The sequence below is a fragment of the Condylura cristata genome, unplaced genomic scaffold (genome assembly GCF_000260355.1).
Source record: "Condylura cristata isolate star-nosed mole 26May11 unplaced genomic scaffold, ConCri1.0 scaffold00011, whole genome shotgun sequence".
NCBI classification, from domain to species: domain Eukaryota; kingdom Metazoa; phylum Chordata; class Mammalia; order Eulipotyphla; family Talpidae; genus Condylura; species Condylura cristata.
Window position 1 is genome coordinate 21,986,928 of NW_004567112.1, and position 15,151 is coordinate 22,002,078.

At 43.5% G+C, this 15,151-nt stretch overlaps 1 protein-coding gene across 1 annotated transcript in view; it reads right to left on the minus strand.

Moving 5' to 3' along the window:
• Window positions 1-15,151, minus strand: part of PLCE1 (phospholipase C, epsilon 1) — a 209,878-nt gene that overhangs the window by 1,389 nt on the left and 193,338 nt on the right. The window contains exons 27-31 of the mRNA XM_004680608.2: window positions 14,396-14,524; window positions 11,066-11,275; window positions 4,519-4,677; window positions 2,681-2,899; window positions 2,144-2,356 (exon numbers count right to left, since the gene is read on the minus strand). Of these exons, the coding sequence (XP_004680665.1) occupies window positions 2,168-2,356; window positions 2,681-2,899; window positions 4,519-4,677; window positions 11,066-11,275; window positions 14,396-14,524 (906 nt within the window). The 3' untranslated portion in view covers window positions 2,144-2,167. The remainder of the gene's footprint in view (window positions 1-2,143; window positions 2,357-2,680; window positions 2,900-4,518; window positions 4,678-11,065; window positions 11,276-14,395; window positions 14,525-15,151) is intronic.

A 15,151-nucleotide genomic window follows, 5' to 3' on the forward strand; every position in this document is an offset into this window, starting at 1 on the left:
CAGGCAGATCTACTGAAATACACTGCTGAGGGGAGCAGTGGGGCAGACAGGAGAGGTCTGCTGTGCCAGGTTAGTTTCTGGCTGGGGACTGAACTCATGCAGTGGCTGCAGATAGCTTTATAATGCTGAGACCTAACCCCTTGTACCACCAGGGATCCCCTTATAAAAGGAAGAAGAGGGAAAATTTAGAGTACAGCAAAGGTTTAGCTTTGTTCAACCAACAGAGACCCCCCAGTGCTGGTGGCTGGGTGTGGGGGAAACTCACACTGTTACTGTTGTTCCTGGGAGGAGGAATAGGAGGCTATTTCCGCCCGGGAGTACCACATTCTTTAGAGAGATTTTTTTTTTTTTTAAGTCACAATCAAATGAAGTTCAACTTTTAAAAAGGTGGAATTCCTTCAACTAATTGTATTCATTACTTGCTTTTTGTCTTGTGTCTCATTACACCGTTCACATAGGCCATTTACCCCTATACACCCACCAATAGCTACTTTTAAAAAGAAGCTCTAAATTTAAGCAAAACTGAGGTCAACTACATGATTCGGAATGTCTGTTTTCATAAGAAGATTGGCTCAAATGCATTCATCTGAATCACTAGCCTTACTTTCCTAAAACATAATCAATTTGTAATGTTCATTATGCAACCATTCTAAAGGTAAATTTCTGTGGAGTTCTAATTTTAAGGACTCAAAGTTACCTTGAGACTGAGGCCTCCTTATGTGCAGAGTAGATTTTTAGTATATCACGAGTGCTGTAGTTCTGGACACCCGGGCTTTAGTTCATGCTAAGATCTCACTATGGAAGACAGTTTTTTTGATTCTGATAGTGTCCTTGGGGAAGGCTTATTTTCTAAAAGTTGGAAAGTTTTGGCTATTGGAGAAAGTACGAATGGTCTCAGTCACACTAAGGCAGAGAAAAAGAGAACCTAGAACTTTTAAAAAGTTCCTGCAGTTCCAGAATCTCCTCAGCAGAAAAGGTGCTGAGCCCTTTCAGGTCTGGCGCGCCCAGAGCCTCACTGCGCTGGCTGTGTTCACTGCCCGCTGCTGATGGGGGTGTGGATTGCTCCCGCAGGAAGAAATTTCCTCCTGACGAGCCTCCTGAACAACCTGAGGTTGTTGGAAGAGCAGGCGGTGGAGATCTACGGGAGGACGCAGGTTCCCGACTTGGGTGCTGTCTATTCTGCCAGGGCACTGGGAGTGTAGTAGCAGCCCTGCTGATTTTAGCAGATGCTCCTTAAAATAAGAAACACGGGCTTCAAGCATTGGGTCTTCTTTCAGGCTGTGATAAATCAAAATTGGCTCTGTCAAAGGTATCAAACTGAACACAATTTATGTGAGAAATTCCTGACTGATAAGACGGATGAGAAGCGCTAAGTTACGATGCTCCCAATGTGCCTTTGGTTTCCTGTTCAATTTTAGATTAGAATTAAAATGGCACAGGGAAAAATTCCTTGCATTTATTTAGAAACTAAGTGAAAGAAGAAACCTATGTTTGGTTTCTTATGTGCTTTTCCATTCAGGTTCCATATAAATAATTTGCTTTAAAATAGAATGAAATTTACTGTGTGAATACCGAGCCATAGGGCTGGCAACCCAATTTACTGTAGGCTGAAGATGGTGACTACTGCTTATTTTGCTTTCTTTTAAATCATCACATCCTAGATTATATATATACATGTGTATATATATATATATATATATATATATATATATATACACACACACACACATATATAACACTGAAGTAGAAAAAGTTGGTTGTTAAGGCTAAATCAAATCTGAATTAGAAGAAGATAAAACTAGAAATCCAAAGGAAGGAAAAATTGGGATAATTCACAGCAGCCTAGCAAAAATGTTTATGTGAGTTACCAATAATTAGGACAGTTCAATTCTGATAAAATGAAGCTGGTGTAGTAGCTAGGGGCAAGCTGGTTGTTCTCTTGGTGCCTTTGTTTAGTTATCTACAAAATGAGATCTAAAATCATAAATGCTGAAGCTGAATTGCTCTTGTGAGCTCTGCTCCTATTTTGAGGTACCATTCCTACTTGTCTTCAAGGGAAACGCCTCTTAGGAAAGATACTGTCAAACACGGTCTCACAAGGTGGCCTAAGCTGACTCTATTTCAGAACAGGCGGAAATTGTACCTGGGTAAAACCTGCTTCCCTGGGTCACTGCCGATAGTCCATCTCGTCGGTGGGGGAGAAGCTGCCCACGGTTTTCTCCTCTTTATTTTGTACACTTTCTGAAGCCACGACTGGCAAGGGTGATGTGAGTCCTCGGGGCTGTTTAGTTGACTTGGTGAACTTCTTGAATTCACTTGCAAAAGAAATGCCTTTTCTTTTGTCTTCTCGGGATGCCTGTGATAAAAATGAAAAAAAAAAAAAAAAAAAAAAAGCTTCCATTGATGTTGGGTTAAAGCCAATACCCTTCATTACCTATCAGAAGAAACCTTTCCTCCACCTTCTTCAGTAAGCAGAGTTTTGGCAAAGAGGGCTGCAGTCTCCGCTGGCAGGACGGCTTACCGACAGACATAGGTACATTTCACACAGAGAAAAAGCCAAATGTTTCCTCCCAACCAACTTCCTTCACTCAGGGACTTTCTCTTAGATTTCTCTAGCTCCCAAATTCAGTTACAAATACAAAATAACTTGTGAGGAGCATGAGATAACCTTGAACTTTACCTGCACCTGCTCCTTCAGCTTAAGGATGAATTTCCCCGCACCTTTCCACTTGCTTTGGACTTGAAACACACACTCCTGATCCAAAAGGACCCGCTGGGAGGATTTGGGCACAGAAGTCTTCTTGTTAGTAGTGTCCTTTACCACCTCTTCCAAAAGCACGTAGTCACTTGGGTTGGGGTTGCTCAGGATGCTATAGGAATACTTGGCTTTGCATAAGGTCTGAAAGGCAAGTCATCATCACATGAATAAAGACATGGCTGCTTTCAAAGGAAAACAAATGCTTTCACCCCAAATGAAACTTCAAGGTGGACAAATGTCAGACTGTGAAGGGGCTCATTCAGGTCCTCACACTTCTCATTTCATGTTGGCACAGGGGTGGTTGGCATATATATATGTTGCACATGACCTCACTTGGCCTCACAGCATTCCATGATTTGGGTTTTCTTCTTCTTTTTGTTTTTTTTTAAAGATTTTATGCATGCATGCAGAACTGGGGGGTACAGGCCAGCAGTGCAGGGGCAGTGAGAGGATTCACCAGAGATAGAGCAGGGAGCAGAACAGGCAGAAGCAGAACAGGCAGATCAATGAAGCACACTGCTGAGAGGAGCAGCAGGGGTCAGGAGAGGTCTGCTGTGCCCTGTGGATCACTCCAGGGCTGGGATTGAACTCACACTGAAGCAGCCACAGCCAGCTCTGCAATGTAGCGCTCCAACCCACTGTGCAACCAGAGAGGGTCAATGATTTGGGTTTTCTTATCCCCACTTTCAGACAAAGAAATATAAGCTGATGGAGCAGATTCAGAGCATGCACATATATAACAAGTGGAATAAAGAACTGATTGGCTTTCTGCATGCACCAAAGCCCACAGACATGAAACTCAAGCAAGAGTACAGATCCCTGGCCTCTGGGTCTTGTCCCATTACCTGTCTCTGTTACCGCTTTTCAATGAGTATAAGATTATTGTTCACTTATGCATTTATTCACTCATCAAATGTTTAGTGTCCCAGACACTTTATTATTGTTATTATTGTTTGGGAAGACTGAGGTAAATAAAAGAAACATATCTGAGCCTCTTGGAGTTCAAAGTCGAGGTTGATGTTACCCAAATAATCATGCAAGAACAGTAAATAGCAAATAGCATTTAAATAGTGCTTACCGTTGTATGAAGCAAAGGCCTTTGCATATATTCCCTGAGAATCTTTGCAACCACTGGGTGCGGAAAACACTGCTATACTCAGTCCATGCTCTCTATGTGATAACTTACTACACAGTCACATGGTAGAGAAAACTGAATGAGCTAGTGAAGTCAGATGTGGTGGGAGTATTTATAAACAGCCATGGGCAAACACTAAATATCTGGGCCTTTAATTATGCATATATTTTTAGAGAGCAAGAGTACCAGAGCAACACTGTTAACTGGTCCAAGGCCTCAGACCTAGCCTTGGAGGAAGGAAATAGAGGTTACTGAAACCGTGTTACAAAGAAGCGTGGCCCTGAGGAAGGGGCTGGGGGAAAGTGGGCCTCTTGCAGCTCCTCCCAAGGACACTGGAAGGATTGTTAGCACCAGGGTAGGCATTTCTGGGACACTGAATCACCAGGTGGCAGATGCAACTCCTAAATCTGTTATGATGAGGCTTCATAAAGAGCCAGGTGCAGAGTAGGTACCAGGTAGATAACTGGTGCATGATGAACCAATATGTCCGAAACTTGAGAGGCATATTCTCCCTTTCCAGGTTCCTACTGCTCTAGAACTTCATTCATAAAAAGAGCTGACATCTGATTTATCCCAGTGGTGGACACCGAGCCAAGGGCCGTGGGGAGGAGGGGCCGGCTCGCACCTGCTGGATGACGTCCTGTGCGGTGCTGACGCGGGGCGCTTTGATGACGGTTCTGGGTTGCTCCGGAGAAACATCGTGGACCTGGACGAAGAAACTCTCCACCTCTGAGCTCAAGATCACCTCCTTGTCATCTTGAAGGATGCATTTCTCTTCAAGGTTCTATGTTAAAATAGAAGAAATGTCGGTAAGTGGTAAAATGTAGAATAGGAAAATAATCTAGCAAAATTTTGAGTAGCGTGGAAACAATTTCTTAGTTTTCTATTTCAAACACTGGTTAACATTTCATGACCTATTCTAAAAGGGTATAGATGCCTTCTAACAGGAAGAAAGCAAGGTAGGTATTTTAGCTAATGTTCACAGATTGACAGGGTCTGACCCCAAGTAGCCAGATCTGCTCCTATCAGCTACGGACTTTGTGTTCAAATCAGCTGCAGGTAAGTTAGTAAAAAGGTGATACAACATTCAGTGAATTGCCACAGCCCAGTAAAAACAAGGTAAATTCCCACACAGGCCTTAGCATTTAAGAAATATATGCCATTTGAAAAGTGGCACGTGAGAATGTGACTTTCAGCTTGGCTAGACAAATAAAAACCCACAGTGAAAAGGCTAGTGGTAAGTCACACTGAAACAAATATTGACAAAATTCTTGAAAATTATAAAAACTGGTGAAGAGGTTAATTTATTTTTTTGAAAGATTTATTTATTTATGCTTATAGAACTGTGGTACAGGCCAGAGGTGTGGTGGGTAAGAGTATTCACAAGAGACAGATTGGGGAGCCCAACAGGCAGATCAGTGAAGTACACTGCTAAGGGGAGCAGTGGGTGGGTCAGGAGAGGTCTACCATACCATGTGGGTCAGCTCCCTGGTGGGGATGGAACTCGTGCTGCAGTGGCTTCAGAGAGCTTCATAATGCAGGGCTTTAACCCATTGCATCACCAGGGAGAGCCCAGGTTAACGGATTTTTTATTAAATGATTCTCAGTGATTTTAAGATACATGTTTAATATATACCATATGTACTTAAATAAATCTGTATGTATCTTTTTTTTAAAAGATTTATTTATTCATACAGAACTGGAGTACAAGCCACAGGTTCAGGGGGTGATGAGAGACTTCACCAGAGACAGAGTGGGGAGCAGAAAAGGCAGATCAACGAAGTACACTGCTGAGGAGAGCAGTGGGCGGGTCAGGAGAGGTCTGCTGTGCCATGTGGGTCACCTCCAGGGCAGAGATAGAACTTGTACTGAAGCAGCTGCGGCTTGCTTTCAATATTGCGTCCTAATCCGCTGTGCTACCAGGGAGGGCCCGATAAATCTATATGTATCTTACTGAAAGATTTCAACATACAGAAATCAATACAAAGGCAAACTTTCCCATTCTCACTTTCTCCCTTTTTCTCCACATACATTAAAATCACTGTTGCTGGCCCTCCCAGGTGGCGCAGCGGGTTAAAGCACTGCACTGAGAAACTAAAGCCACTTCCGCATGAGTTCGAACCCCGCCTGCCCTGGAGGTGACCACATGGTGAGGCAGACCTCTCCTGACCCGCCCGCTGCTCCCCTCAGCAGTGTACTTCGTTGGATCTGCCTGTTCTGCTTCCCCTCTGTCTCTGGTGAATCCTCTCACCTTCCGCATCTCTGGCCTGTACCCCAGTTCTGTACGAATAAATAAATAAATCTTTAAAAAAAATCACTGTTGCTAGGTTACATATGCTTCTAAACATTTTCTATAGGCAGACAAAAGTATTTCTTGTATGTGAATAAATATACACTTGAAATGATGTGAATTTAGATATAATGTGATTGTCAAATGGCTCCTGTTCTCTGTTCCATGTCAGGAAGTGGGCATTTGGCAAGAAAGTCCTCAGAACTCTTCTAGCCTAAACTCCTCGGATCAGGGCACTGAAATGGTGCTAGCCAACCACAGACTCCAAGGATCGTTCTTACTATCCTGGGAAGTTCCAACCTGTCACAGGATCCAAAATTGTCCCGTGATGGACGTTAGAGTGTACAATTGCCACCAGGTGGCGCTAAACTGCAGCCAGGACTAGAAAGGACAGGCTCCTAAGCTCTGCCAACCTCTGCACAGGCTCTAGCGCCACCTTTCATTCATCCTGCAGTCCTACACGTTACAGTCAGTACACACGGCCGGAATTACCTGTTATAGATAGCCGGGGGAGAGCTATTGTCTATTTTTGCTACATATAGTGAGATTATACTCTACTGTCTATGCTGTTTTACGAATTGTTTTTTTCTCATCACTGAAAATATTGTGGTCATAATTTCATGGTAATTCCTAGAGATTCTGCTGCCTACAGGCATTGCATTGCCTGTATCTACCTAACCAGTTGGAGAATGGGGTTGGGTAATAATTCACATGATGTATTTATAATCATAGAGTCCTAAAAATCAAGAAGCAAAATAAAAATTCAAGTTCTGAGTTGTCACATAAACATTCCAACAACTGGCCCTCCCTGGTGGCCCAGCGGGATAAAGCACAGCACTGAGAAGCTTAAGCCACTTATGCATGAGTTCGATCCCCGCCTGCCCAAGAGGAGACCCACATGGCGTGGCAGACCTCTCCTGACCTGCCCGCTGCTCCCCTCAGCAGTGTACTTCGTCAATCTGCCTGTTCTGCTCCCCACTCTGTCTCTGGTGAATCCTGTCTCTGGTGAATCCTCTCGCCCTCCGCATCTCTGGCCTGTATCCCAGTTCTGTATGAATAAATAAATCTTTAAAATTTCAACAACCATGCAGTAAATATTATTAAAATTGCTCTTTAGAAGGTTTGATCACAAAAATATATGGAGAACTGATGAAACTCAACAAAAATAAACAAGTTCATCAAAAAATGGGCAGAAGAGCTATAAAGACACTTCTCCAAAGAGGAAATGCAGATGGCCAACAAGCATATGAAAAAATGTTCAACTTCACTTGTAATAAGCTTAGGAGATGCAAATTAAAAACACAGTGTGATACCACCACACCCCAGTGAGAATGACACATCTTAAAACTAGCAACAACAAAAGTTGGTGAGGATGTGGAGAAAAAGGAACTCTCCTGCACTGCTGGTGGGAATGCAAATTAGTACAACCACTATGGAAAACTGGAGGTTCCTCAAACTGCTAAACATGGAGTTTCCATAGGACCCAGCAATCCCACCCCTACGTATCTACCCAAAAGATACCTGCACCCCCATGTTTACTGCTGCTTTATTCACAAGTGGAAAGACATGGAAACAGCCCAAATGTCCAAAAATGGATGACTGGATTAAAAAGATGTGGTACATATACACAATGGAATATTACTCAGCAACCAAGAAAAAGAAACACATGTCGTTTGCAGCAATATGGTTGGAGCTGGAAAAGATCATGCTTAGTGAAATAAGCCAGGAAGAAAAGGAAAAGTAATGGATGGTTTCTCTCATAGCAGGAATATAACGGAACAGGCGAGAAAGTAATAATGATGAACAGCTATATACCAGAGACATTTTGTGGGGGTGGAGTGGGGAATGGGATCAAAAACAGCAGGGGAGGGAAATACACTGGACTATAGTGATGGCATTTGGGTGATTTGGTGATGAGAATCCCAAGGGGATTGCAACTGAGATGGAAAAATGCATCAAATGATGTAAAAATAAACTATTATATTTAAAAAATTGCTCTTTAGAACCTCAGTCAGAGATTTTATATGTGTGTGTTTACATATATATGCATGCACCCATACACACACATATACATTTTCCTCTCAGGTACTGTCCCCCCTAAATTACCACCTCCAAGACAACAGAGCTTATATGTACTTTAAGGAGTGTTCAGCTGCATTGTAAGCCACAGGTTGTGGTTGTAGCAACAGCCCTCAGGATGACCTTTTTGAGCTAGAAGGGGTGATTTACATTGTGTAGATTTTACTAATTAGGGTACAGAGGTTGAAGAGGTCAGTCAGGTGCACTGTCCAAGGTCATCTAACTTGTGGTGGAGTCAAGTTCGTCTGATGTCAAATCCAGCAGGTGTCAGAGGAGGGTGTTGTGACCCAGGAAGACATGACCCCTGACAGCTTGACAGCCCAGGAGATAATCAAATCATGATAGGCAGGCAGGAAAGATCCAAAGTCACAGTTCATGGACTTTTAATACAATTGCAAACTGCTTATATATCTTATTGGTTCTACATGATAAAATTAATGGAAATACTTATAGTTGAAATCCTTTAACTATGCTAGTGTCCACTTGTTCTCCAGCATGTGAATTCATTTGTCCAATTAGTAAATACATACTGCACATCACTATGTACCAGGCCAGCCTAAATACATTCAATGTGATTTGGTGTCTTTTGAGATTCATTTCTGTTCCAGTAAGAAGCATGAAAAGGTCTACTCATCAGAAAATGCCTTCTCACCTCTTCTTACTTATCACCCTTTTTATGCAAAATATTTCTCTTCCTCCAGCCTCTATTAAACTCTCCTTCTCAGGTCTCCACTGCCTCTTATTACATACATATTACGTTGCAGACAGGCACCTGTCGCCTCCTGACTGCCCAACCATGTGGAGAAGTTCCACTGGGGTGCTTGACATGCTCACTGCTCACTGCTCCCTCGTTCCCTCATGCTCACTGCTCCCCACATCCTCCTGCAGTGCTGGGAGTGGGTGACCCGTGGAGATCTGGCAGCACAGAACACTGACCTAGAAGTTGAAGACTAGGGCTCTTTCTACTTCACTGGCTCAAGATTTAACTGCTTTGAACCTCAGTTTCTCTATGTGTAAAAGGTTTTCATCATGTCATGAGATCATGTAAAACAGTAGGTATTTGAAAGTCCCACACTCGAAGTCATTGTATAATACATGGTTTAAAAATTTTACTTAATCATTGACACTTTATACTTTTTTAGATGCAGCTATTTAATGAGGCAAGACACTTAGAAATAGGAAAAAAAAATGATAGAAGTTAAAGATGACTTAAAGTCCAGCTAAGGTTACTGATATTTTCTTTTTTTTTAAAATTTATTTATTTATGCATACAGAACTGGGGTACAGGCCAGACGTGCAGGGGAGGTGAAAGGATTCACGAGAGACAGAGTGGAGAGCAGAACAGGCAGATGAATGAAATACACTGCTGAGGGGAGCAGCAGGCGGGTCAGGAGAGGTCTGCTGTGCCATGTGGGTCACCTCTGGGGCTGGGGATTGAACTCACACTGAAGTGGCTGTCTCTCGCTTTCGGTGCTGTACTTTAACCTGTTGTGCCACCAGGGAAGACCAGGCCACTGATAATTTCTCATGAAGTGATTATCATTAGAACTTCTTGCTTTCTGTTGTAGCCATTTGTATGTCTGATAGGGAGCAGAAGCTGGGGAGACCACCTCATTTCTTTGCTTAAATGAAGATTCCTTTGATGCTCTAAGGGGAGGTTAGGAAGGAAAGCAGTGGCCTGGTTCCCAGAAGAGATGCTGGGGTTGTACAGAGGCTGTTTGGCCAGGTTCATGGTGAAATTCACAGAGTGAAAAAGTAGTATGTGATGTGAAAATTGGTCGAGCAGGCCCTCCCTGGTGGCGCAGCGGGTTAAAGCACTGCACTGGGAAGCTTAAGCCACTTCCGCTTAACTGCTTCATTATGATATATCATGACTGTGTATGACAGGCACAATTGTCTACATTGGTGAAATGACCTTATATATCATTCTAAAGAATGGCAGTAAGTTAGTGGGCTCTTCAAAGTTTCCAGAAAAAAATAGTAGCTGTAGGCCACAGTCCTCAAATTTCTGTACTATCAGGAACCATACCAGTCCTTGTTAAAACATATATTCAGGCCTTCCCTGGTGCGCAGCAGGTTAAAGCACAGCACTAAGAAGCCAAAGCCACTTTATCATGAGTTCGATCCCCGATCTGGAGGTGATCCACATGGTGTGGCAGATCTGTTCTGTTCCTGACACTGTCTCTGGTGAATCCTCTCACTGCCCCTGCACCTCTGGCCTGTACCCCAGTCCTGTATGCATAAATAAATAACTCTTTAAAAAAAAGTTGCTCCATTAACAAACTTCAATGGGAGCCAACAGTTGTGGGTGAACATGCAGTTACTGTATTGTTTCTTCTGTGGGCATTCCAGGGAACATAATTGCTTTTATGAATTCTGACCAAGACTAAGAGACTATTATTTTGTAGTACAAAGTGATGGAATATTTTCAAATAAACACTGTTGTTTTACTTATAAGTGCAGGACCTTTAATGAAAAATTTAATAGGTGCTAACAGGAGGTCTACTCACTCCCAAATGTGAAATGCCCACAGGCCTTGCGTTACACAATACTGTGATCTCACAACCACGTCTTTTCACACATAAAAATAAAATACTAGGTTGATGGTCAATGATACACATAAGGAACCCATAGAGTTTTGCTCCCTTTGTAATAAGAGCAGAAGAGTAAAACATCACATTTACTTAAGAACAATATAAACCAAGTTGCAAATATACGAAATTCTGAATTTTTTAAGTCCAGCTTACGGGGGTTAATTATACTCTGTTCTGTTACTGCGTAGACCGTTCTCAGACACACTTACTTCCTGCTGGGTTTTTAAAACAATCCTGCCAACATATCCCTCTTCTGGAAACCAGCTGCTTAAGATCTGGGTGATCTCTTCTTCAGGACCGATGACTCTCTGGAATGGCTGTTTCCTACATTCATTTTTTTCTTTAGATATAAAATGTTTTTCTTCCATCAAGAAATAGTCGGTGGCACTAGGGTTGATGTCTTGTTCAATGGTTAGAATCTTGAAAAAAAATAAAAGGCAAAGGCAAACTTAGGCACACATCTGAGAAGTGGGTGAAAGCTTTAATTTAAAACAAGTCTCCTTTCACGGTGTTATGACAGGCTCCATGTGCAATTTATACACTAAAATGACTCGGAGTGTTGCATAATTCTTTTTGGGAGCTCTAAGAATTCTCTTATGTCCAAAAAGGATTGTTTATGTCTATTCTGGGCAATGAAAAAATTTATTCAAATCCCCAGACAGCATAACTATTTTTCCCACTGCTGGAATGAAGCTCCTACTGAATTAAAAACTTTAGATTTTTTAATCTACGAATTCAGTTCTTTCGGATCTTGTGCCCTAGGGTGGAGGGCAAACGACCTAGAGTAGCTTTTACCAAGATAACGTCCTCTTCTCTGTTGGAACTACTCAATCATTTTTTAATCTCATCTGATCTAAGTGCCTGGGAATTCTCCTTTCAATAACTCTTGACAGTGTGTCTACAGACTTGTTTCCTGAGTTGGCTACTGCCCCTGGGCAGGGAAACAGAGCGGTGGAGACAGGGCTCCCTGGAGCCAGACAGACCTGGGTCTGAGATCTGCCTTTCATATAAAATATGAGGTGTTGGGCAAGAGATTTAGCCCCTTGCAGACTCAGTTTCCCCATCTATAAAATGGGAAAGTAACAACCTCTTAATTTTGTATGTGGTCAGATGGAGGTACTGCTGTCTCCAGCAGTTGTAAACCACAGGCACATAATGAGAACTAATAAATACTAGACATTACTATATTTGCTGGCCCTGGTAAATGTTCTTTCACATTCATACAGCACAGGTTGCTAACGAAAGGCTGAGCCGCAATGGGTGATGATGGACAGCTGCCACCACCTGGCCTGGGGACGCAAGCCTCCTCCTCAGGCGCCTCCTAGCCCCCACCCCAAAGAGGCAGCTGTCAGAGTCGGCACTTGGTGCTGCTCTTTCTTGCAGGGAGGAAAAGCAGATGAACTGAGGATGGTGGGGCAGAAGTCTCAGGAGGCGCTGCCTTCGCCCCAGTTTTGGTCTAAATCCATGCTGGGCTATGGCTCTGCGGGCGGGCAACAACTACAGTGTAATTCGGGAAGTGAAGCCTCTAGGAGCCGGCTGGCTTGCCAGGCCAGGGAGGAAGGGGACACACCAGACCTATGCACTAATCTGCACACACCCCCAGCGCAGGCTGTGTGTACTCATGGGAGGTCCAAGGATCTGTTTTCTTTAAACTAATCTCTTGTTTGAAACAGACTCCTATCCTGATGATGCCACACATCCACACTGTCAAAAAGTAACCAAGCAGGCCAGGATGCACCAGGGTCAAGATAACTGGGAGGCTGATAAGTTCTGGGGCTGAATGTAACGAATACCATGAACATCAACTGTGAAGGGCTGTTCTGCTGGGCCTTTTACTTATGGCTTGTCCAGGCCATTATATGAAGGCCAGCTGGAGATGAGAGGTGAGATGCTCATCGCTGGCCAGAATCTGAAGGATGAAAACTCCTACAGATTCAATTCCTGTCTTTGCTTATGGCTTTCTGGGAGTGACAGGCAGCCCCAGACACCAGGCCTCTGCTGCTCTGAGGCTGGCACTGAAGCCTTGGGAGAGGGCCGGAGTCACTCCCTTCTCAGTTCTGCGTTACACCCATCTGTGCATGTTATTTGCTTTTTATGGGTGGTCCACAGAAATGGTTTCTTACTTTATATTGTCACATATCAGAGAGTGTTCAAAGCCCCAACAGAGTTTTGTGCTAGTAGACACCGACCTTCATAGATGGATGGATTTAAAAAGACAAAATAACCAAAGATGGAGCTACGTAATGTTTAGTCTGTATGGCTGACCGGGGTGATTAATTTCCCCCTTGCATTCTGTGATTCGGCTACATTTCACCATATACCTTAACTCTGGAGGGAGCTCAGGATCACTCCCCTAAGGAGGAGAGGGAATTAAAAAATGGCTTAAGGATAACGTAGCTTTATCCTTAAAGCTGCAAGCAGTGCCAGCTGGGTGGAGCTCCTTGAGAGGAAAGAAGATGAATTACAGCACTCCCCCTTATCTGTCGGAGACGTCCCGACACCCAGAGCAGATACCTGAAACAGTGGGTAGTACAAAACTCCATACTGTGTGTTTTTCCCGTTCATACATACCTGGCTACACATGATCTATATATCACACATGTTAAAGTTTAATTAGGCACAGTAAGTGATGAACGACAATAACTAATGATAAAATAACATTAATAACAATGGACTGAAACAAATGTCATGTGAATGTGGTCACTATCAAAATATCTTCCTGTACGAAAGTTTCCAGTCTTGGCTATCCATGAACGGGGCAGGACATCTGTACACTTGCCCTTTCACAGAGCATCCTCTCTTCCTGCATGGGGCTCTGTTCTCACTTTTTCACTCTCACATGTCCTCCCCTGGGGCAGTGCCCATCTGCAGAGGTCACTGAGACCCCTGGGGGATCCAGAGCAGAAGAGGTACAGCAGAAAGGACTGGGCCAATTCTGACACAGGGTTTGGGGTGACAGACTCTCATCTTAGTTTAAGGCCCCCCATGCACCATCAAAGTAGGAGGACCTCAAACATCACGATTGACTGTCAAGGGGTGGGGTACAGGAGCTACACTGCATGCGAATGGAAGCCTTAGCCTGGAGGGGTTCAAGAGTCTTCTTGCCCATGTGGTCCATCCTGATGCTCTGAGAATCTGATCCAACTCCTAGGATAGCAAATAGAGGCCATTCAGCTCATATGAAATTCAGATTGACGTGCTCTGCATTAAGAGGGAAGGTGGGGCCCAGGCTTAGCCGGGGAGAGTACCCATGGGTGAAGAGAGCTCTTTCTATTCTTTATCCTTCCTGAGCCCAGTGTTTTTATGTAGCTGAAGAATCATTCCAAATTCTCCTCTACAGGTTAAGGTAACAAGGCCCCTCAGAGCATTTGTATGGTGGCCTCAGTGTTGATAACAGGAATAAAAAGGAAGACCATCAACATGAACCTTAGTACATTTCTGTATGCGTGTGAACACATACACACACATGCATACACGTGCACACACACCATTATAAGTCAGAGGCTGGAGTCTCCCAGCCACAGGCTCTGGCAACTTACTTGTTGGAGAAGCTGCTTTGCCTTGGTGCCTCCGTTTACACAGAAAACAGTAAAGGGCTCTGGACCCGGGACCCCATGCACCGTGACCCTGTGAGTCTGCAAACATTTTCTTTCTTCTGTGTTAAACATCTGTCAAGGAAGATGGTATGACTGCTTATTCATTCTGCATGACATGTGATTTCTAGGCTATATTCTGAACAGAAAACTAGTTCTTAGAAATATGCAGAGGGACACATCAATGCAAAAGAAGAGAATCCTTTCCTAACTTGGCGCATTGATTTTGCGGTTGAAGTGGGAAGAGCACATCTTCTTAACAGTCTAGTGAGGGTAACTAGCAGCAAGCCACCAAAATATTAATTTATTTTAAAAATCAGAGTCTATTTCCATGATTAGAGGACTGGTAATACCAAAATGAATCTTATGAACCTACTTATGAACTGACACTCACCAACATCTACTGAGCTCCATCTCTCTTCAGGGCACTGGGCTAGAATCCTGGATGGTAGGATAGCTTCCCCCTCTAAATGGCCCAGGAGCTTTCTGCTCCCTAGTCTGTGCCCAACTCAGGGGTGGACTTTGTCCTGAAAGTCATAGGAGCCAATGAAAGACTTTTGACAGAGTGACAAGATGAGTTTTAGGTTTTAAATAGCTTCATCTAAAAGGCAGTAGGAGAGGAACAAGCTCAGGAACAGAGATCAGCTCGGAGCCCACCGCCATAGCAAATAATAAAGAATGAAGGTCCAGGCATCAGGGAAG